The 22,571-nt window shown below is 41.4% G+C and overlaps 1 protein-coding gene across 1 annotated transcript in view; it reads left to right on the top strand.

The window, feature by feature from the left end:
* Window positions 1-22,571, top strand: part of Cttnbp2 (cortactin binding protein 2) — a 163,108-nt gene that overhangs the window by 100,570 nt on the left and 39,967 nt on the right. The window contains exons 9-11 of the mRNA XM_005388158.2: window positions 12,157-12,274; window positions 17,821-18,096; window positions 20,278-20,373. Of these exons, the coding sequence (XP_005388215.2) occupies window positions 12,157-12,274; window positions 17,821-18,096; window positions 20,278-20,373 (490 nt within the window). The remainder of the gene's footprint in view (window positions 1-12,156; window positions 12,275-17,820; window positions 18,097-20,277; window positions 20,374-22,571) is intronic.

Below are 22,571 nucleotides of genomic sequence, written 5' to 3'. Positions count from 1 at the left end.
GGTCTTACATGGCTATATTTGTTTATCTGAGTATCCAAATTGAAGATAGCAATATGTAATATAGCAACCATTGTTAATTTCCTATCACCTTTTCTGAGATTCTGTATTTCTTGTATTGTTTTTGTGTTATTTTCTAAATGTTTGTGTGTTTATTAAGATGTTTTGGTTCTTTTATCTTTAAAATAAAAAAAAGAAAGAAAGTACTTAGTATAGGACAAGAAAAAAAATACCTTGAGGTTATCTCAGAAATGAAGGAGACTCTACTCCTCACAGACTCAAGGGCACATAAGTGTAAACCTTTCATTTGAGAAGAGAGACTGGCACTCCCTGCTGCAGAAGAGCTCCCTAAGGAATTGGTTCCATGAGATAAATTTCACTATGCTCAGCCATCCAGGCACTCAGTCTGCTCCAGCCATAGTTCAGGGAGACCTGAACACTGTTCCCCTGGCAGCAGACCTCAACATTGTTCATGTGATACTGGGTTTAGCAGGATGCAGGACGCACGAGTTGTGGGATCAGAGTTTTCCACTCACATTTCAAAGGAAGACTTGGGAACGCAGGCATGAAACCCTGGTATGGGCAGTTTTTGAAGTTATGATAGTGAAACTAAAGGTGCAGTAGAAACTCCAGGGAGTCAGAGATGCAAGGAACTTGGAATATCTGTCAAGGAAGGCTGCATGCCATGAGAGGAGCCAACCAAAAAGAAAGACCATTTGATCTACATTGGGCAAAGCCGTAGGGATGGAACTGCCCAAGTCCTTTGGATCCCTTTAACTCACCTTTAATTGCCATATACCCTGGATCTTGTATATAGAGCTATAGGAGTTAATGTTTGTTCTGCTGGGTTTTGGTCTGTCTCTGGTCTGATTTTTATTCTATGCCCCTATGCCAGTGATGGTGAAGCTTTTAGGTCTTTCAGTGGTGCAAACAGCCTGCTGCAGCATGGGAGCCATAAGTTCACCACCACTGCCCTGTACCTTCCTTTTGGAGTGGGAATATTTCCCCTCTGCCATTGTATAGGATTATGTAACTTGTTTTTTATTTTTACAGAGATTCATAACTACAAGTTTGCCTTGAATCTCAAAAGAGACCTGAGCTTTGACTTTTGAACAATGTTGGAACTGTTGAGATTTTGGAAAAGAAACTTACTTTTTGGCATTTTCAGTTGTGTACAAGATCGTGTTAGGCAGACTTAAGAACTTGTGTTTGGGGATTAAGTATCATTTAAGGAGATGTGTTTGGGGACCAAGTTGACAAGGGCGGGATGTGATGGTTAAGCTTGATCGTGTCACCTTGATTGGGAGCCCCCTGTGGGTTTGGTAGTGCACATTTCTGGATGTGTCAGTACATACGTGACGGAGGCATGACCTTCTGTACTATACCTAGTCCCTCTTCCCTTTCTCCATTGCTCATCTGCTCTGCCTCCAGGCTGTTAAGAACTAAATATAATTTCTGTGCCACACCTTTCTGCCATGGTGTTTCTGCCTTGGAGCCAGCTGACCTTGGACTGAATTCCCTAAAACCACAAGCCCAAATTAAACCTCTCCTTTAAATAGCAAATGTTAGATATTGTATCTCAGCAACAGGAAGCTAATATAGTTACTGCCTTGTATTATTTTACTTTTAGAAGCATATGATGACTTTTTGACCAGAGGCTTTAAAAAGCGTGACTGACAACATTCACACACTGCTAACCTATTAAAATAATAGATTTTCTTTAGCTCTGCAGTGAACATTTGATTCTGTAGTTTGTGCTCTTCATTTTATGATTAGGGCATTTAAACCCCAAGGGTCTAATAGATAGAAGTTGGGAATAAAGCCAGGTTGCCTGATTTGATTACTCTTTTCACTGTACATCCTTCTATTCTCATCAAAAGTAGAAAATATGTTTGTATCATTTCTTTAAAAGGTGTTTCTATTTTGGCTGAGTTGCTAAGGGCAGTTTTCTGAAAAATATAACTATGAATTAATGTGTTGGTAGAAAGATTCTACACTGATTACAAGTAGAACCTTAAAAACCAATACATTGTTTCTCTCTACAGTAGCATATGTCCAGTGTACACTCAGTGGGGGTAACATCATTACCCAAGAGGCAGCCTTTATTGTCCACCTAAATTCTACTAGAGAATCATAGAATTTTGAAGTTCAAATGGACATAACTCATCCAGTCCAGCCCCCTTGTGTTGTAGATAAAGAACTCAAGTCTTAGCAAATGGTAAAAATAATTTCTCACCACTTTGTGGATGATCAGATTGTCGAATCAATGTTTGTTCCATTTTAGTCCTTGATCTTTTTCCAGTGGCTAAGATATCTGTGTATATCATTGTCTAATGTTTGACAGTAGGACCACTTCTCTCTCAAGCTGAGCTATGACTGCCTCCAAAAGAATGTTGACCTAAGGATAAGCCTTTGTTTTAATCACTTTGTGTGAATAGTTAAATTCTTAAACTCTTTTCTGCCATGAGACTTCAGGCATCTTAAAGTCCTGTAACAGAAAAAAGTTAAGGAGATTTTCTGAATTTGAGCATCTCTGTCATTTTTTATCTGTGAAACTGACTTTCTGACCAGGGGGAGAGTGGTTATGCTTCTGGCTTACCTTTTGTCAAAACCTGTGCCTTCCTATCACTCCCGCTCTTGCTCTGTCTCACTGGGTTATTTAATATACTAGTTTTTAATGCGAACTCCTTTCTCCCTGGGCTTCCAGAACACTTCTTCTGTTTTCCTTTTCTTCTGCCTTCACTCTGGCAACTTCTCAACTCCCTTATCATCTGCCACCTCGTTTTTAAAGACCTTACCCAGTGTTTCAGATTTAACTTCAGTGACTATAATAAATAGTTCTAAATGTGTATCTCCACAACTAACTTTTTACCTTGACTTTTTAAAACTGTCTTCAGGACATTTTATTTCCAGCATCCTGCAGATCATTTCTGGCAGAGACACTGGCCTGCAGTCAGACAGTGGCCCTTTTGTTGGGATGGTGGTCTGATTGATGTGCTGTTAACCTATAACCATATTAGAGTCAGATAGTTCCTCTAACCTTATAGCAGCCACCCGGTTGTCCAGAAGGCTTCTATGAATTAGATGTGTTCAGGGGTCCGTGTGGGGCCCCCGAACTTGGACTCCCTTCCCTATGTTTTGGCTGCAGAGAGAACAAGTTTATAACAGGAGTTGCTGAAGTTCTTCCTTGCACACAAATTTGTGAAATGGTTTAAAGAGGAACAAATTACTTAAGATGCCTAAAAAACACCAAGTTATGGGAACTAGATATTACTCTAAAAATCTGTTTCTCTTTATTCTGTATAACTCACGAACTTAATTTGTTCCACGATTCTGGAAAAGATAGCCACATTCGTCTTCATGCAGGAAAGATGGCTGTTGCCATGTTCATCACCTGGTACATAGTTCACAGACAAAAACAGAATTTTGCCAAACACTTCTGTTTATGAACCAAATTGTTCACAGACAAAAGCATCGTGAACCAAGGTACCACTGCATTGCCTTTAGTTTTTAGTTATTTTTTAAATTGCGAGACTATGTATAAATGAAGGGAAGGTTTAAAAAACAACACTCGTTCTAGAATATTCAGTGAGTTGCATCATTGCTTGTTTCTGGGCAGCAGTGAATGAATGGCAGAACCCTAGAGGGAACGTAAATTCAGCCAGCCAGAGTCATGCTCCACCCCTCACCCGAGGCATAGACCCAAAGCATAGACCTTCTAGATCTTTCACTTACACCTTGCATCTGTCTGGGCCAGACCTTTTTCCTCCTCTTCTGTCTGTATCCTTCTTCCCTTGAGTGAGCATGTTGATCCCCGGAATATAATCTCTGGGGATCCCAATATCTTATCCATGGTACTACCATCTATTTTCCTAGACCATCCAGAAACGTCCTGTTGCAGGGCATCTCCTGGATAACTCGGGAGAAGCTGTGTGGTTTGCCCAGTATGGCCTGTCTGCCTTGTTACCCCAGTGTAGCTGTTCAGTACCCTCAGGCTCACTTTTGTTCTCCCCAGGCACCTCCATGTGGATGCATCCTTGGGCCCTGATGAGTGGGCACCTTAGCCAGTCTGCTGTGTGTCTGGATTTTCCTCTTAATCCTACAGCATCACCTGCCATGTGTGTTTACTTGCTTCATCTTATCTTAGTGGCTTCAAGTGATTAGTACAGCTCTAGATTTCATCCCAGTGAACTTTGAATACATTCCTCCTCCAGCCACTCACAGGCACTGCCCTTAAAAGCCCCAGTCTTCTGTTGCGTGGATGCATTCTGGGTCCTCTCCCAGTCTCCCCACCTCTAGTGTCCACCTCTGCACTGCTGTGTGAGGGGCCTTCCTAACAGATGAACATTGTGATGGAACTTACCTGCTTCACATCTTTTCAGGGCTCTGTCCCTTTCGGCATGAGGCAGGAGAGCCCAGGCCCTTTCTGCTGGCCTCCATCCACGCCCTTGAGGGGCGCTTCTGTTTCTTCACCCTTCCTAGTGCGTTCAGTGCTGGAGCCATGCATGGCTAGCCCGTGTGTACATCCTGTGCTTGCTGTCCTCTCCCTGGCGTTGCTTCTGCTGTTCTTGTTGCAAGTGGCTCCTTCCCCTGTTCTTATTCCTCTCGTTAACCTTACAACCTCCCGTTACTTAGGTGTTCTCAGAGACCTCTCTGAGTTCCACTTGGAGTGCTTGTTCCTTACTGTTACTGTGTGCCCCTCTTCCTTTCCACTGCCTTGAAGAGTTACTCTTTCATCTTTGAGTGATCGGGCTGTGGCGCTTCTTTCACAACTGGTCTCTCTGCCCTCACCCTCTTCCTTTCCAACATGTCTTCTGTTGTGCAACCATCAGCTTTTAGAACAGAACCAATCATGGCACTTTTCTACCTAAACATATCACTGTGCCTATAGGTAAGCCTGAAAACTGCTCAGCACTCACCCCTTCACATGTTCCAGCTGACTGTCTTTGGCCACTTACCTACATCTCCCTTTATGCTTATGCAGAGTTTCCCACCCTACTAGCTTGCATCTCCCCTTGCTGCAAAGCAGTGAATACAGTCCGCAGCCCAAGCCCATTCTCAGTACCTAGCTGGACCTTACCTGTGCATTTACAAACTGTTGCTTTTTCTCCTCCTCCCCAATTTCAGACTCTTGCCTCCCTTCCTTGACTTTGGTTTTATCTCTAACTCTTCAAACTTGGGGGTTTCTGCTTAATCTCCTTGACACCTTGTTTCTCAGCTCTCCTTGAAGGACCATGTCAGAAACTGCTGATCATCCCTTGACATCTCTTCTGCCCTTTCGCTGTAATGGATCTCTTGTTTTCCTTTGGGCCCAAGGTCACTGGTCTGATTTAAAGACCATTCTCCAACCTCTACCGTAAGTTAACTGTGGCAATGAACCTCAGGAATGTGACTGAAAGTGAAAATTGAAGCCAAAGCTGCACTTTTTAAATCTCTGTGATAACAGATATCTAAGTGTGCTGTTACTTTGGGGTCTGTAGCCTAAAATACGCTGGAATTAAGGGTGCCCCACTCCGGTTGTGGGTAGCGCCACCCAAAATGTGAGTAGCCTGGATGGAATATAAAGGGACGGAAAGAAGCTGCTTCACTAGTTAGGGCAAGCTTACACTTGCCTTTCTAGATCCCTGGGTAGGATACCCTGTCTAGTTCAGGGTCTCTGGGTATCCTTTTCCAGGGGTTGGTGTCATAGTATTTGTCCTCTTCACACAGTCCCATCCAGCAAGGAGGGAAGGAGCGTAGATACTTTCTGTCCATCTCTCCCTTCTATTCCTACTCCATTGACTAAAATTTTGCTCTTACAACATTCATAGCTCTCTTGCTAAGGCTTAGGTAAGTGTCTCTAAAGCCCGTATGGTGAAGGCTTGGGCATGACCTGTGGCGCTACTGAAAAGTATATGAACCTTTAGGAGGTGGCGTTGTGGGGGGCTCCTAGTCACATGGGTGTGGTCATGTGGGGCACATCTGCAGCGTGGATGTTAGGCCTCTGGTCCCGCTTCCTCTTTTTGCTTCCTGGCCACCTCTACATGAGCAGTCCTGCTCCTGCATCCTGCCTCCCTCCATTACTTGCTGCGCTGTCACAGGCCCCAGAGCAACAGCACCCACCAGCCGTGGACCGAAACCTGTGAACTGAATTTAAGCCAGGCCCCTCGCTCAGGTGACCGTCTCACACTTGCATCAGTGACAAAGTTCACTCACAACCCTCGCGTCCTGAGTTAGTGCACATTCGTGTTCACAGCAGCGACGTCCATTCTGGGGAACTGGGGCGTGCGTGGAACAGAGCTGGATCGCTCTCAAACCCTTACTCCCCCTCCTCACTGCACTCCACCTGCTTCCCAGTCTCCCAGAGTCTGCTTCTACTTTATCTCCCCTTTATTTTATTCATGTATTTATGGTTGAGCTATGTCATAGAAGAGAACACATTTAATATTTAGCTTTCTAAGTCTAGCTTATTTCCCTTAGCAAGATGAGCACAAGTTCCATCCATTTTCCTGTAAATGATATGATTCCACTCTTCTTTGTGGCTGAATAATATTCCATTGTGAAATATACATTGTCGCCATCCGTTCATCTGTGGGCAGGCACCTAGGCTGTTCCCAGGCCTTAGCAACTGTGAACCGCGTGGCTGTAAACGTGTGCATACTTGTGTCACTGTAGTACGTTTTTAGTACACCCGGGACAGGTGGAGCAGGTCAAAGTGTATTTCTAGTTGTAGTTTTTTGAGGAATTTCCATAATAGTTGTATTAGTTTACATTTCCACCAACAGTGTATGAGCGCCCCCGCCCCATCCTCTTAAGCATTCATTGTTTTTCTGTTCTTGTTGATAGCCATTCTGACTGGGGTAAAAGGGAATCTCAAAAGTTGTTTTGATTTGCATTTCCCTCGTGCCTAGAGATGTTGAACTTTTTTCCCCTTTGATGGTACTAGAGATTGAACTAGGTACCTCTGCTCTGGGCTACATCCCCAGCCTGTTTATTTTGAAGCAGTAAGATATTGTCCAGACGAGGCTAAAATCTACAATCCTGCCGCACCTCCCAGAGTGCCAGGATTGCAGGTGTGCGCTACCTCATGCAGCATGTGCCCGCTGTTCTCACTGGATCATAGGCTTTTTAGGTTTTTTTGTTTTTTTGTTTTTTTTTGTTTTTTTGAGACATGGTCTCGTTATATAGTTCAGGAGGGTCTTGAGCTCACCTATATAGCCTCAGCTGGCCTTCCACACTCAGCAGTCCTCCTGGTTCAGCCTGCCAGGGCCCAGGATTAAGGGGTTAATTTGTTTTTAGTTCTTTATGTACTCTAGATAACCTAAATAGATTGTACTCTTCTGTCAGAAGAGTAGATAGCAAAAATTTTCTCCTGTTTTGTAGATTGTGTCTTCACTCTGTTGATTATTTGCCGTCAAGAAGCTTTTTAATACAGTCCCATGTGTTGATTCTTCATATTATTTCCTGTGCTATTGGATGGGGTTCTATTCAGGAACTGAACAGCCTGTGCCTACAGCTTCAGGTGTTTCCTCTATGTTATCTTCTAGAGTTTCAAACTTCTGTTTTTGCAGGTAGGTCTTGAATCCATTTTGATTTGATTTTACTATAGGTTGCAATATAGGGATCACTATAGTTTCAGTCTTCTGGTAGTAGATACCCAGTTTTCCCAGGACCATTTGTTAAAGAGGCTGTTTTCTTTCCAACATACGCTTTTGGCTGTTTTGTCAAAAATCAGATGGCTGTAAGAATGTGGATTTGTGTCTCTGTCTTTGGTTCTATTTCATGAGTTTGTGTGCCTGAGTTTTTTGTTTTGTTTTAGGCCAGTACCGTGTTGCTTTTGTTTCTGTGCCTGTGTAGTATAATTTAAAATCTGGTATTATGATATTGCCAGCTTTACTTTTTCTGCTCAGAGGTTTTTTTTTGGAGGGGGCAATTGCCTATGAATGTTAGGATGTTTTTTTCTGGTTCTGTGAAGAATGTTTTTCGTATTTTAATAAGGATTGTATTAAATCTATAGATCACTTATATTAATATTGCTATTTTTGTATTCTTCTGAGAACAAGGGATATCTTTCCATTTTCTAACACCCTCTTCATTTTCTTTCTTCAGAGTTCTATAATTTTTATTATAGAAGTCTTTCACTTCCTTACTTAGGTTAATTACTAAGTATTTAATTTTTTTGAAGCTATTGTGAATGGAATTGTTTTTCCTGATTTCTGTTGTCTTAGTTACCTTTCTTGTTACTGAGACAAAATACCCAACACCAAAAGTTAAAGGAGGAGAGGTTTATTTGGTTACAGTGTGTAGAGGTTTCCGTGCGCAGTCGGCTGGCTCCAAGGCAGAGGGGCACAGAGAGGAGAAACATCCCGTGGCAGGCAGAAGGCAGGGAAGCAGCTTCCTTCTGCATTCCACCACCTTTGAGGTGGTGCCGTCCACAGCTAGAGCGGGGCACCCTTAATACCCTCGCATCACACGCCGTGATCCAGCCACCTTCAAACCTCCCTGTCCACGACTGCATGAGGCTTTGAGAGCACATCTAGATACAAGCCGTGGCATTTGTCTTCTTGGCTGCATTCTTGGTGTATAAGATGCTAAAGATTTTTGTGTTGCTGATTGTGTATCCTATGTACCCCCCTTCCTATCCATGTTTTATCCATGTTTACCTCTTTATGACGTTGCATTTGTCTTTGATACACGGAACTGCTTCTTTATTTGTCATCACGACCTGCAGTCTTGACATCGTCTTTGGCACAGAGGTGCCATGAAGTTGCTGTAAGGGTTAAATGAGCACTAGATCAATCATGTACCACCCAATGACATGTTGGTCATCAGTGGACTACATATATGACAGTGGTCCCGTATGTGGTAGTCCCACTGAAAGCCAGTCTATGATTTCACAACATAAAATCATCTAATGACACATTTCTTGTAATTATCCCTATTGTTCAGCAACCAGTGATTGTACTTACAAAATGTCAGAAGTGCCTAAAACATAGCATGCCCTCAAATGGGTGCTGTGACTATTGTTAAGTGACAGTTTGGTCAAGGTTTACATCTCCTTTGTGTTCATCCTGGAGCCAACACTTCACCCTAGAATTTGTTCGTGTAACAGTATTTGGATATGCATTGTTCTCATGGGCACTGACTTTTTGTGCTTCCTTCAAGAGAAAGTCGCTGCTTATATTTCTTGCCCATTGCCCTTCTGAGTATAGGAAATATTAGAACCTTGTGTTGCACCTTTTATCATTTGTCTTTGTAATTTGAAGTAACAACACTTAGAATTATCTTCAGCTTAATTCCATTTGTTGATGCACTATAATAACTCAGCTAACTGAATATTGGGACTGTTTTCTAATTGGTGATGATGAGGTTGATTATAATAAATCATAGCTGCTCATCAAGATTGAGACTTTAGTACAGTACATGCCTAGAGTATAAAACTTTTGTGTCTTCCATTTAAGTCACATGAAAACCTAATGAAGCACAGTTAAAGGAAACTAAAGCCAAAAAAATGTCAAAAGTTTTACAGTGGCTGCAGATATGACCATTTATATTGGCAGGATTAGAGTAAATTTCTTTGGCTATCACTCTGTTTTGCTATAAGAATTACCTTGCATAATAATAAATTATTTTTATCTCTTTGGAAATTTATAAAGTTTAGTTCTCAGATTGCATTCGATGTACACCTCTTACCGTTAATTCAACATTTGAGTTTCTCATTAACTATGTTTCATTTAGTGAATTTATAAAAGTTAGTAATAACAGCTTGATAAGAACTGTTATTTACATATTTTACTTTGTTTTCATTTAACTATTTAACCTCATAATTTCTTCGATCTGAACCATAGACTCATAAAAGTCAGAGTTTGATGTTGTAGAGACCCCTCCGACCTGAGCGGGAGGAGCAGGCGGTGAGAAGCCAGTGCCTCCGTACGGTCCACTTTCAGGAAGGCAGATTCTCTTTGCTGAGGGCTGTCTTGGTTGAATCCCTCTATCCCGTAGGTCCCAGTGCCTTATCTGCCATCTCTCTACATCCAGAACATTTCTGTGTATCATCTCTGTCCTGACCTCAAAATATGACTGGCTTCTGCTCAAATTTCACTTCATTGATGTTTTTAGTTCACCCTTTTTATTCCTCGTCCTAAGGCATCCTCTGTACTTTCTTGTGAATCCATTACTGTATTTAAAAGTACTGTTTTGAAGACAGTGTGAAGCAACTGGAATTCACAGTCTCATGGGGTGGGACTTGGTACAACTTCTTTCTTCTCCCTTTCTTCTTTCTTCCTTTCTTTGCAGAGTTGTTCTGTACAATCCAAATTGGCCTTGAACTCACTATCCTCCTGCCTCAGCTTCCCAAGTGCTGGGATTACAGGCTTGTGCAGCCACACTGGGTTTGATATTTCTACTTTTGAAAGCTTTTTGTATGTGTGTGTGTAGAGAGAGACAGAAAACAGAGCTAGGACCTGTGCCCAGCAGTCCAGTGTGAGTGCATGTACCCACATGTGTGTTCCACAGTAGTAAAATGTTCATGGCAGAACTCAAATATCCATCCACAAGTGAATAGAGAAGTAAATTATGGTATATTCACATAATGGAATAATACCCAGTCATTTGTTTTTTCATGTTACCATGGATTGAACTCAAGGTTTTACACTAAGCTACCTGTCCATTCCCTTTCATTTTTTATTTTGAGACAGTATCTTGCTAAATTCCATTCTTCCTGCTTTAGCCTCTTGAGTAGCTGGGATTACAGGTATGTGCCACCATGCCTGACAATGCACAGTAATAACTTCTTAAAAGACAAGACAAATTATGATGACTCTTAACACTTGGATGGGTCTTAGTGACATTATGTTGAATGAAAAATGGAAGTGTAAAAGTACACCTGAAGTATGATTCCATTTATATTGAAATTAAGAAGGTGAATCACTCTCTAATATTAGAAATCACACTATAATGGTGAGAAGGTTGGAATTGAGATGAAGCACATAGCAGGTGCAGTGTTGCCTCCATAGATGGGTTCCCTTCCTGGTAGCGCAGCCTGCTGTGCTTTTCCACTGGATGGCACTGCCTGGTTTACTGTGCTGTCAGAGTGCCAGTAAGCTGTGCATGTGTGTTGAAGGACCGGTGGGAAGCACATTGTTTGTTTTGGTCATTAACTCATTCTCACTGTTTCTGGCCTGTTTATTTTTCTAATTATTCTTATGGGAAATAAGCAAATTATGAAGTGTGAAAAGTTAATAAGATACAATTCCTTGGGAAATAATCTGATGTAATATCCACATTTATTGTCTTTTACATTGTACTTGAAAAATTATGGAGGACTAAGGACTTTAAAAAACTCAACTGACGTGATGTTCATATTAAAAGAAAACTTAGGGCAGCATAAAATCTCAAATATAAATGTGCTTTTGAGGGCTTCTGGACCGAGTTGCTAAGAGTCCTGCACTTACCAGGAAGGCACTTCGTAGTCCAGAAGGCAGCAAGCAGCCTCTAGTTGTAGCACAAGTCTTTTCTCTTTATAGTGCCAAATTACCATAAAAGGATACTGTCTGCTGAAGGCAGTTTTGTTTTTAATTTTATTCTGTAAATCCAGTGATTAGTAATTTTTTTTCAAAACCTTAGAGCCTTCCTTGTGAAGAATGTTTCACATTTAAGTGAAACACTCTGTGCTAGGGATAGGGTGTGGCTGAATGGTAAAGCACTTTCTTAGCATGTCTAAGGACTTGGCTTGATCCTAAGTACAGAAAAAAAACCACACAAATGCAGAACTTTGTACTTTGAATTTCTAGACATAATTTAGGTTAATCTGGGATCAATCTGTATATTTTGGATTACTGGAATTGAAATAAAATTTTTAGCTGTGATTTTTTTCTTTCTTTCTGGTATTAGAGTTTGAACTCAGGGCCTTCACACTGAGCCACATCCCTAGCCTTGCTTATTTTTTAAAATTTTAAAACAGGGTCTCACTAAGTTATTAAGTTGCCCAGGCTTAGGTCAAACTTGTGATCCTCCTGCCTCAGCCTCCCAGAGAGCTGGGGTTACAGGTGTGTGCCGCCGTGCCAGGCTCCAGCTGTGAATTTTTAATTGGCTTGCCACAGGCAACTGGCTTTTCACTTGAGTTTTGTAATCAAGTTAATTCATTTGGACTTGGAGGTGATAGAGCTCTTGTCTTTACAGAACTGCCTGGAAATCTTGTGTAGGCATGGAGGGCTTGAGCCAGAAAAGAGGGACAAGTGCGGTCGGACTGTGCATGATGTTGCCACTGATGATTGCAAGCATTTGCTAGAGAATCTGAGTAAGTAACGTGCAGAGCTGCTTGTTCACCTTCCTTCCTGTCTCCGGGGCCTCGGGGGTGTGGGAAGTACATCAGTACAAGTGCACTTTCCTTATCTTCTACTTCTCTTGGTCCCTTGCTATTGCAGTAACATTTTATTGATTACGGATGTGATTATTGCTTTTTTCCAGAAATGTAGAATGACTTTTTGTAGAACTATTTGCTATTCAAACAATGCTAAATCTTCCTTGGAATTTACTGACTGGCCTAGGAAAGCAGTCTAAATTATTCTTTTTTTCTCATGACTTAGACTGCCTTTCTAGACACGAGACTGCCGGGGCGTGAGAAAGCCTAGCTGTGTACTGTGTGTCAGCTGACCCTGTGAACCAGGCAGCTAGGTTGTCTTCCAGCACACAGTTGCCTCCTTAGGTCTGAGGATAATTGACCGTCTCTTGGGTCCCTTCCAGCTCTAAGTGTCCATACTGCTCAGCACATTTAATATAAAGTTCACTTGTGGGTTTATGAGTATGGAATGCTGGGTCATTCAAAGTATTATGACTTATATCGAGATTATCACCCAGTCCATCCATGCAGCGAGTTCTGTAAGTCAACTTTAGGGTAAGCAGAATTTCAAGTTAAAGTAATGTCTTAGCCTTCACTTTTATATGTATATTTGTGGTCTTTTACCTCATGAAGTAAACTTGAATTTGGTAAGAAACGGTATAAACAAACTGGAAGATACATGAACGTAGACAGGTAAAAGAGAACCAAAAGAATTTCTCTTGAAATCTGAGAGGGGTGTTTTTGTTATTTATTTCAAAGTTTACTTTGGCCCGGTAAAGAGTTTGCTATCAGTTTGCTATCATTTGTTTAAACTCTTACTTTTTGTATTAAACCTTCAGAAGGGAACAACTGGTGCAGATAGCGGTGGTGGACTGGGTGTGAGGAGGCGGGTGGGTGGAGGGGTCATACGAAAGGCAGGGCACAGAGCAGTGGATGTCACAGGCAGCTTAAAGCTCTTTTCAGTAATCTTGGTTTTATATGTAGACGTAGAAGAGCTAACTGGATCCTTGACGGTGCGTACTGTGCAAGTGGTATTTGTAACTGTGTAAATAGCTCTGGGGGGTACAAGTGAACCTACACAGAGCACGAAAACAGGTTGAGTATCAAGAAGTTGTAGGTGAGTGTCAAAAGTTGGACCAGAGCAATGGATGGAGAAATGATGCATACTACGGGAAGGGGTTGGAAGAAAATCTTAAAGAGGACTTTAACAAATAAAGGACTGGTAGGCAAGACACAAGCACAATTTCCATCTCAGACATGTTGGCAGCATTTGAAAGAGTATCTTGTGGAACAGTGGTAGCTAGGTGACCTTGAGGGAAGGCACCTTCACCAGGATGTCAACCCATAACCTTGCTTTGAGGCTTGTGTAACCATAGACAAAGTATCTAATGGCCCCTAGTCTCTGCTCCACTCTTAATACAGAGAGTGAGTACCAAGGAATAGACCATGTCAGAGAAACACAAAGAAGCCCATTTATCATCTGTTCAGCAAACATTTTCTTTCCTTGCCTCAGAACATAAAATGAAGGCACTGTGGCACGTGTACCAGGGGAGATAAAGGATGTTTCTGGAAGCATTGTGTGTAACAGAAGAAAACTGAAAGCGTTCTAATTGGAAATCTGTTGGGCAATAGATAATAGAAAAGTAGAAAGTTAACAATTTGAAGTTAAAAATAAATTTATGTGTATAAACCACCATAGATAGGTTAACAATGTTGACTGAAAAAGTTATGAAACAATACATAATCTAAAACCATCTATGTGAAATTTTTGAAAAACAACTCTATATCAGTGCCTCTGAATGTGGTAAAGTGTGAAAACGTGAATGGCGGAGGTAGGTAAAAGGTTCCCAGTGACGGCTCAAAGTGAAAACTGAGTTAGGCCAAAAATAGAGTTGTTCCTGGTGAACCAACAGCCTGTTTGGAGGCTTCAGAGAGCACGGTGCCGTGCAGTCTGTCTGAAGTACAAAGAGGAGGGATGTGTTTGTCCCTTTCGCTTCACTGGAGCAAAATGCTGAGACCCACAGTTTAATGAGGAGAGGTTCATTTTGACTGACCATTTCAGTCCGTGGCTGGCTGGCTCCAAGGCAGAAATAGGGTGGCAGAGGGGCGTGGCAGAGGACAAGCAGCTCAGGCTTGACGGTCTTGGGGCAGAGAGAAGAGAGGAGTCCTGGGGGGAGATACACCCTCCCAGGTCATGCCCCAGAGACCTGCCACTTCAGACAGGCCCTGCCTCCTCTGAGGATAGTACCACTGTCATCCAGTCGCCTTCCAAAAGCCCTACCTCTGAACACAGAAGGATTTGGGCAGGGGACAGTCTAGATCTGACGCGCAAAAACAGAGCTCAGGATGGAAATGCAGTGTAGTGTCTGGTCATAAAGGGCTGTGTATTCCTCCTGAGTTAGTCCTGTGCGTAAGTTTCGACTTAATCCTAGGGAAACTGAAGAACAGTTGAATGAATATAAGCACAGAAGTGAGAGATTTCTAGTGTGGGAATGTTTTCTTGGTGTAGGGGTGGGGGTGGGGATCGTGACTGGTAGGTACCAAGAAGCAGAACGGCCTGAACAAGCCAGGTGGGAGCAAGGCTGAAAGAGGCAGTCCCGGGCAGCAAGTCACAGGGGTGCTGTTACACGGGGTAATGTGCAGGTTGCTGAACAAAAGGGGGAAAAGACAAGCCCAGAGGAGCCCCAGCTGTGAGGGCAAAATAGATGGGAGAGAAGGTTTAAGAAGAAGGTTGAGAAAAAGTAGTAAGTTAGAGAGCCAGAAAAAAACAATCTGCCTTTAGCTGGGCGACCATTGTGGAGAGGGAGAAGTCCTTCAGTACTGTACTGTCACATTCCCTACGGTGTGAGGGTTAAAAAGAGACTCAGAGAAATTTGGCAAATAAAGAGTTGTTTCTAACGGGGACACAAGTTTCATGCAGTTCTGGAGGCAGAAGCTGATTATTTTAAACAGTGAGTAATATGGAGAGACAGTGGGAAAAACTGTCGCAGAATTCTGCCCTTTCATTCATTCATTCAGCAAATAATTACTGAGCTCCTTTGCTTGCCAGTCAGTATCCTAACGTGGGGTAAGAGAAAAAGTATTAAGAAAATTGTTCTCATCCTTAACAGTAAGAGACAAAATGAGCAGTAAACATCCAAAACAATTCATTATGCATGACAGATGCTGATATGTACCATGAGAAGGACCGAAGGTGTTTGGGAGTTTGAGGGTGGGTTTTAATTTTAAAAATGACCCCCAGGGAAGCTATACTGGTGAGACATTTAAGCAAGGGTTGAAGATAGAACGTGGCTATGCAGGTATGTCAGGTAAAGTTTTCCAGGTAGGACATAAAGTGAGCAGAGGCCCTAGGGTAGGAGGTGCCTGGCGCATCTGGCGACAGGGTTGGAGTGAATAAGGGCAGAAAGTAGGAAAATCGGTTAGACAAGGTGTAGATTTCTGTTGAATTTGTAGGCCAGTATAAGGACTTAAGACAGCCCTACTGACAGATACCTGGTGTAGATTTTAACTGTCACCAGCTGCTTTGCTAAAAATAGATTGTGCAGTAGAATCAAGGGCATCCGTTGGAATATGACTTGTATTCCGGGTGAGAAACAGTGATAGTGGTTGAGTCTAGGATTGTTGCAGATGTGAAGCACTTAGGTTTTGAAGATTCAGAACAGCGTTGTTGAACTTCCTAATGGACTGAATGTGCGGTCGATGAGAGGGAATTCACAGGTAATTCAAGGTGTTCAGGCTGAGCAGCTGGAGGGATGCAGTTGCCATCTCCTGTCAAGGGGAGGGCTGTGGGTGAGGCAGGTTTTGCTGCTGAAGAGCAGGAGTTCAGTTTTGGACATAGCTCTTGATGTCTGTGAGGCCGTCTGTGTTGAGTCAGCAGGAATTCTGGAGGACAGTGTGAGCTGCAATGTAAAGTGAGAGTCAGCAGCCTCTGCGTGGTATTTAAAGTCGTGGGACTGCATGAGGTCACTAAGAGTGAACACAGAAAAAGTAGGGAAAGGTTTTGAAGGTGTCATTAAGATCTGGATAAAATGGAGGAGCAAGCAGACAAAAACAGAGAAGGAAAGAGCAGACAGTAATGTCGGAGGGAGTCCAGCTTGAGTCTGTTCAGGAGCAGAGAGGGGTCATTTATATGTGATACTGTTGAGGAAGATAACTGAGAACTGGCAGTTGGAAAATAAAATAATACAGTACCTTGTCACTTAATGGGAAAATCAAGTTGAAGAAAAGGATCATAGAAACACATTTAAAAATGCTTTGTTTGTTTGAGACAGGATTCGGCTGTATGGTCCAGGCTGGACTCTTGATCATTCTGCCTCAGTCTCCCAAGTACTGGGATTAATATTTTAATAGTAAAGCATACAAAATAATTCTTTCAAATTTTAAATAATCTTCACTTTAGAATGCTTCACTGATTGAAGATTGTATTCATGTTTAAACAAAGCATTTCTTTAATGCATCTTCTGTAATGCCTTGTGTTTGAGTACTTAAGGCATTTGTGAACTGTGTCCAGAGATGAAATTTTTTCTAACTTTGTGGCTCATTTATGTCTCAGTAGATAACACTTTTCACCAACTCCGTTAAGTTTCTCTTAAAGTATTGAACTTTATTTTATTAAAATAGTAATTCATATGTCATCAGTTTACAGAATGGTGAATTCTCTAATAACAGTAATGAGTTCAACAGACAGAAGATTTGGGAGCAAACACGTAATGCAGTTCATGAGAACAAAAGTGCACAGGGCGCCTCCCGCACAGGGCAGCCTGGTGTCACAGAAAGGTCGGAAGGTGATGCATAAAGCCCGTGCTGCAGTGGTTACCACTTACCGAGTACTTGCTAGTATTTGCTGTATAACAAATAGTGTCTTAAATTTATTGCAAACATAAATCCATTAACTCTTTATAACAACTCAGTAGACAGTCTCTCTATGGAAGAAATTGAGGTACAGCGAGATCAAGGCAGTTAACCAAATACTACAGCTAGTAGAAAGCTGACCCCAAGACTCAGGCTAAGGTCTGTGTGATGCTCAAGCCGCTATCTTGAGCTTTACGAAAATACTGTCACCTGACTTACTCATGACATTATCTGTAAAGGTGAGAAGCATTCTGAAAAATCAAGGTTGAGGGAGAGCTTTTTTTTTAAAGCAGCTTGAGCTCTTACTGAAGGGAAAGAGTCAGTGAAATGGAAAAATCTGAAAATGCAAGGAAAAATAAACAGTTCATATAAGACACTTCCAATTACTTTTTTTTTTTTGGTACTGGGAATCGAACTCAGGACCTTGCACTTGCCAGGCAGGCACTTGTACCACTGAGCTATACCCTCAGCCCATATTATGCTTCCAAAAAAAATTACGAAGACACTGAGAGACCAAAGTTTAGTATATAAAGGTTCAATTGAATATTATTGGAAGAAGTAAGAAAGCTGTTCTTTGGTTTATTTTTAAATGCTTATATATGCTTGCTTTGCCGTTTGTTTTTTAACTTCTGATTCTTATATTCTTTTAACAGATGCTCTGAAAATACCCTTAAGGCTTTCTGTGGGTGAGATTGAACCAGGCAGAGATGATTGTGACGACTGTGAATGTGAAAACACAATATGTGCTTTAAATATCCGCAAACAGACATCTTGGGGTGATTTTTCAAAAGCAGTGAGTCAAGCGCTGACAAATCATTTCCAAGCCATCTCTTCTGATGGATGGTGCAGTCTGGAAGACATGACGTTTAATAACACCACTGATTCTAATATCGGCCTCGGTGCAAGCAGCGTCCGATCCATCACACTAGGTATCAGCCTTGCTACTGTGGATGGAAAGTTAAATTTGGGGGATTATTTATGTGTGTGGGCTTCATAACCTGATACTCAGTTTCTTGATTAAGCACATTCATAGCTCACTTGTGGCAGCTTCCAGTGTGGAAAACCTTAACTACTCATAATGTAGCCATATAGTGTACTCCGTTAATATAAAAAATACCTTTATGCCTCCAATAATACTAGCATAAAGAACATGAAAATCTTTGATGAGGCTTTATGATTACACTTCCGTTCTAGATAAATGCAGGAAACTAATCACATTGCATCTGCTCACGCAGCAATTTTACTTTATTTTTTTTTTAAGGTCCTGGAAATTGAACTCAGGACCTTGAACTTGCCAGGCAGACACTTGTGCCCTTGAGCTATACCCCCAGCCCCCACGCAGCAGTTCTAAACCCAGCTCTTTTGGTCATTGCTGGGGGTGCTGCAGAGCGTTAACACCTTATGTCCAGGACAAGTTTCTTAATGCAGTCTAGAGTTGAAAGAAGTCTTATTACGAAGATATAACCCAAGCTTCCACACGGGATGGGCTAGAGTAATAACTGGTTTTCTCTTTCGTAGACAGATTCCAAGAAATTTAAGAATATAAGATTTGCTTTCTGGTGAGCATAGTAAGTGCTCTGTAAATGTTAGATATTAGTTGCCTCTTGATAGTTTCTTTTGTCTTGGACCAGAAAACTAACATGCACTAGAAGCCTCTTTTGCAATAACTATAGGATCCCTTAAAAATGGCTCTTACAAGTGACCTGGTTATACAATTAAGATATTAGTTGACTTGCTTAAAGTCACACAACTACTAAACAAAACAGGATTTAAATCATAGTGATACTTTTTATTTAATATTGGAAAAGAATAATCAAGGGCAAGAGAAGAGCAGACTTCTACAGTCCTGTTAATGTATATAGCTTGTTCTAGCAGAAAGTGTAGTGTTCTAATCACTCATGTGTGCTAAAATCACTTTACAAAATTATACTGCCACTAGTTTTTAGAGCAAGTTATTTATTACAGCTTGAATTTATGAGTCTTTGGCAAGAACATTAAAATAATTATAGAATTGTTATATATTAACTGGTTGCATTGAGAAAATAAATGATAGATGGTTTCAGGAACACACTTTGTTCACTGAGTATTACTCAAAGGATGTTTCTGCCTAGTGATCAGATACAGGAAGTCAGTGGAGCCCTGTTTTAGAAGGAAATGGTCCCGTCAGCCGTCATGCAGCTGATAAGAAAGCTGGTACAGGCAAATTGCTGTTCACCACCACCAGATAAATTTACTCCATGACAATTTACTTTTTACAGTTCCAGTGTCCTGTTTATCACAAAAGTATAGTTTGCTGGAGTAGCATTTCAAATCTAAAAATCATTGAGTTTTATGGATAAAAGGCTTTTGTGCATAGCACTTGCCATGTGATAATTGGTAATTGTAACATTGTTATTATTAATGTACTTAGCAAGTGATTTGGGTGGATCTATAACGTAAGCTAGATTAAAGGAATTTGTAGGCAACAGATAAGCAGAGTTATAAGTGGGACATATGAATATTGGGGCACACTGAGAACCGATATTTGAAGGAAAGGACTTACAGAAGGGAATGGATGAGGAGAGATACTTATTACTAATTCATCCCTAGAAGAGGCACCTAGGAGTTAGGACCCATTCTAAATGAGAATGAGCAGAAGGCCAAGACTAAAAAACCGTGCCTTGTACTGATCACCTGAAATTACGTTTTTTTTCCTCTGAAGTCAAAAACTTTGCTGGTAAGAAATGCGTGGCCCAGTCGTAAAGGATCTGATGTCTCATCCAAAGTGTTTCAGGCTTCGTGGTTTTAGGTTTTGGTCAGGTTTATTCTTAGAAACTTACTCCATAATTATTTGGCTATGTTTTTGTTCTCTAGATAGTTCTCTTAGTCCTTCCTCAATAATGCATTTGCTAAACCTACAGATTGAACATCTTTCTTTTGTCCTTAAACTATATATTTTTTTTCCCTTAGGGAGTGCAGGTCTTGTGTGACTCTTTACATGTCCTACATGTGCCTTTGACAACTCAATCTCGGGATTCCTTGGTGGTTTCACAGAGGACAGCATAGCTTTGCCCTTGTGAGAACACCATGTCCAAGCGGTCCTTCACGTTTCATTTCATTTCTTGAACTAGGAAGTGTGCCGTGGCCGGCCAGTCAGAGCTGCGCACAGTCGCTGTGGGACTTTGTGAAGAGGAGCAAGGCCGAGCACGTCACAGTGTCTTTGTCAGGTAACAGTGCTCCAGGCTGCGGAGCTGTGCAGGGAGCATCTGCCTCTAATCTGGTCACAGTACCGCTTCTTCGGTCTGCGTGCTGGTTTCAGCATCCTCTAACCTTGCGTGTGTGATCTCCAGCGGTGAAGGAACTGGGTTTGTTAAAAAACATTTGACTAACGGGAGGAGAAATCAAAAGCCATGTCCCTGACACCTATGGCAGTGTCTGCCCTGTCACTGACTGCCGCCTTTCTCACTGCCTCCCTCATCAGGACCCTCAAGGTCACAGTGACGATGCTACCACAGTCACAGGCCGTGTTAAGAGAGAAATGCCTTTTTTGTGTTGCCATCAAATACAGTGTCTGTTTACCTTGGTTGTTGATGGTATAGACCAGCGATGGCAAACCTGTGGCACAGGTGTCACAGTGGGCTGTTTGTGGCATTGAAAGCTCTAAAAGGTTTGCTGTCACTGGTACAGGCTAATTTGAGCAAGCACCTGCTATTTTTGAGGTTCTGTTTATGTTTGTGATAAATTCTCAGTGTGGAAGAATTTAATCCTCATAACCCAGTTGAGTCTGTATTTCTTTTTATTTCTATTTTATATATAAAACTGAGGAACAGAGAGTGACTTTTTGAATTTGACTTTATTCGTAGTGTTTATACTGCAGAATGACTGTATTCGTCATAAGGAGTTGGTGGATGCACACGGCACGTCTAAATTCTCTCTGCCTCCCTTGCTCCTTTCTTCCCCCTCTCTCTTCATCTCTTGGTTCCCTTTCCTTTTGCAGAATATCTGTCTCCTTTGTTTTCTATTATTTACCTTGTATTTTACACTTTGGATTATTTCTATTTTGGGTTTTTCCTGTAAGAAAAAGCAAGCGATATTTAAGCTAGTGTGTCTGATTTAATTTGCCTGGCATTATGGTTTCAAAGTACATCTGTTTTCCTACAAATAAATCAAACTTATCCTCCTTAATGGCAAAGTATAGTACTGTATTGTGTATAAATACATAAGGACTTGACCGCCTCTTTGTTATTCATTCATATGTTAGTGGACATAAAAGCTGCTTCCAAGATTTAGCTATTATAGGATGTGCTGCTATAAATGTGGGTATCCATGTCTCATCGTGATAAGATGTCTTTAACTCTTTGGGGGAAAATACCTAAAAGGGAAATAGATGGTTCAAGTGGAATTTCTATTTTTTTAGAGGTATCTCCATACTCATTTCCATAAAGGTTGTCCTAGTCTACATTCCCACCAGTAATGTAGAAGGATAAGAATATATTCTAGATATTCATGCTTTACCTGAGGAATAGCTGGCAAAACTTTTTCCCATTCTGTACTTTTTCTTGTCACTTTTTGTCTGCAGCCTCCCTAGCCTTTGTATTATTTGATTTCTTGATGATAGCCATTCTTCCTATGATAAGAGAGAATTGTAGTATTGTTTTAATTTGTGTTTCTCTGATGGCCACAGATGAACATTTTTTCATGTATTTATTAGCCAGTTGTACATCTTCTGAGAAGTGCCCATTCATTTGAGTTGCTTTTGGGGGGGAGGTTGGATCTTTTGTTTGGGGTGGTCTATTGAACTGTTTATGTATTCTAGATATTAGTGCTCTGCCTGAGGAATAGCTTGCAAAAATTTTTCCCATTCTATAGGTTTTCGCTTCACTTTGTTAGTTGTCCTTGGCTGTACAGCTTTTTAATTTGGTAAAATCCCATTTGTTGATTCTTGATGTTATTTCTTGTGCAGTTGGTGTTCTGTTTAGAAGGTCCTAGCCTGTACCTTCAAGAGTTCTACCTGTCTCATTTTCCAGCATGTTGCTTCTGTTTCAATGCTTAGATCTTGGATCCCCCTTAATTTTGTGCAGTATGTGGTGGGAGAACCAAGTCTGGATTCAGACTTCTGCTTGTGGATAGCCAGTTTTCCCACCACTGTTTGCTAACGAGGCCGTCTTTCTTCTTGTTTATCCTGAGTGCTCTTTGTCAAAGGTCGAATGGCTGAATGTGTCTGAGATTGTTTCTTCATCTTCTCTTCTGTTCATGGATACCTGTGTTTGTTTTTATGCTGGTACCATGCTGCTTTTGTAACTGTAATGCTATAGTGTAACTAGAAATCTGGGATTGTACTATTGTTGCCCAGGATTACTTTTGCTATTCTGGGTCTCTTCTAGTTTCATATAAATGTTAGGATTTTTTTGTCTAGGTCTGTGAG

This window comes from Chinchilla lanigera, unplaced genomic scaffold (assembly GCF_000276665.1).
Source record: "Chinchilla lanigera isolate Chin_1 unplaced genomic scaffold, ChiLan1.0 scaffold00031, whole genome shotgun sequence".
NCBI lineage: Eukaryota > Metazoa > Chordata > Mammalia > Rodentia > Chinchillidae > Chinchilla > Chinchilla lanigera.
This window is presented reverse-complemented; position numbering and strand designations above follow the sequence as displayed.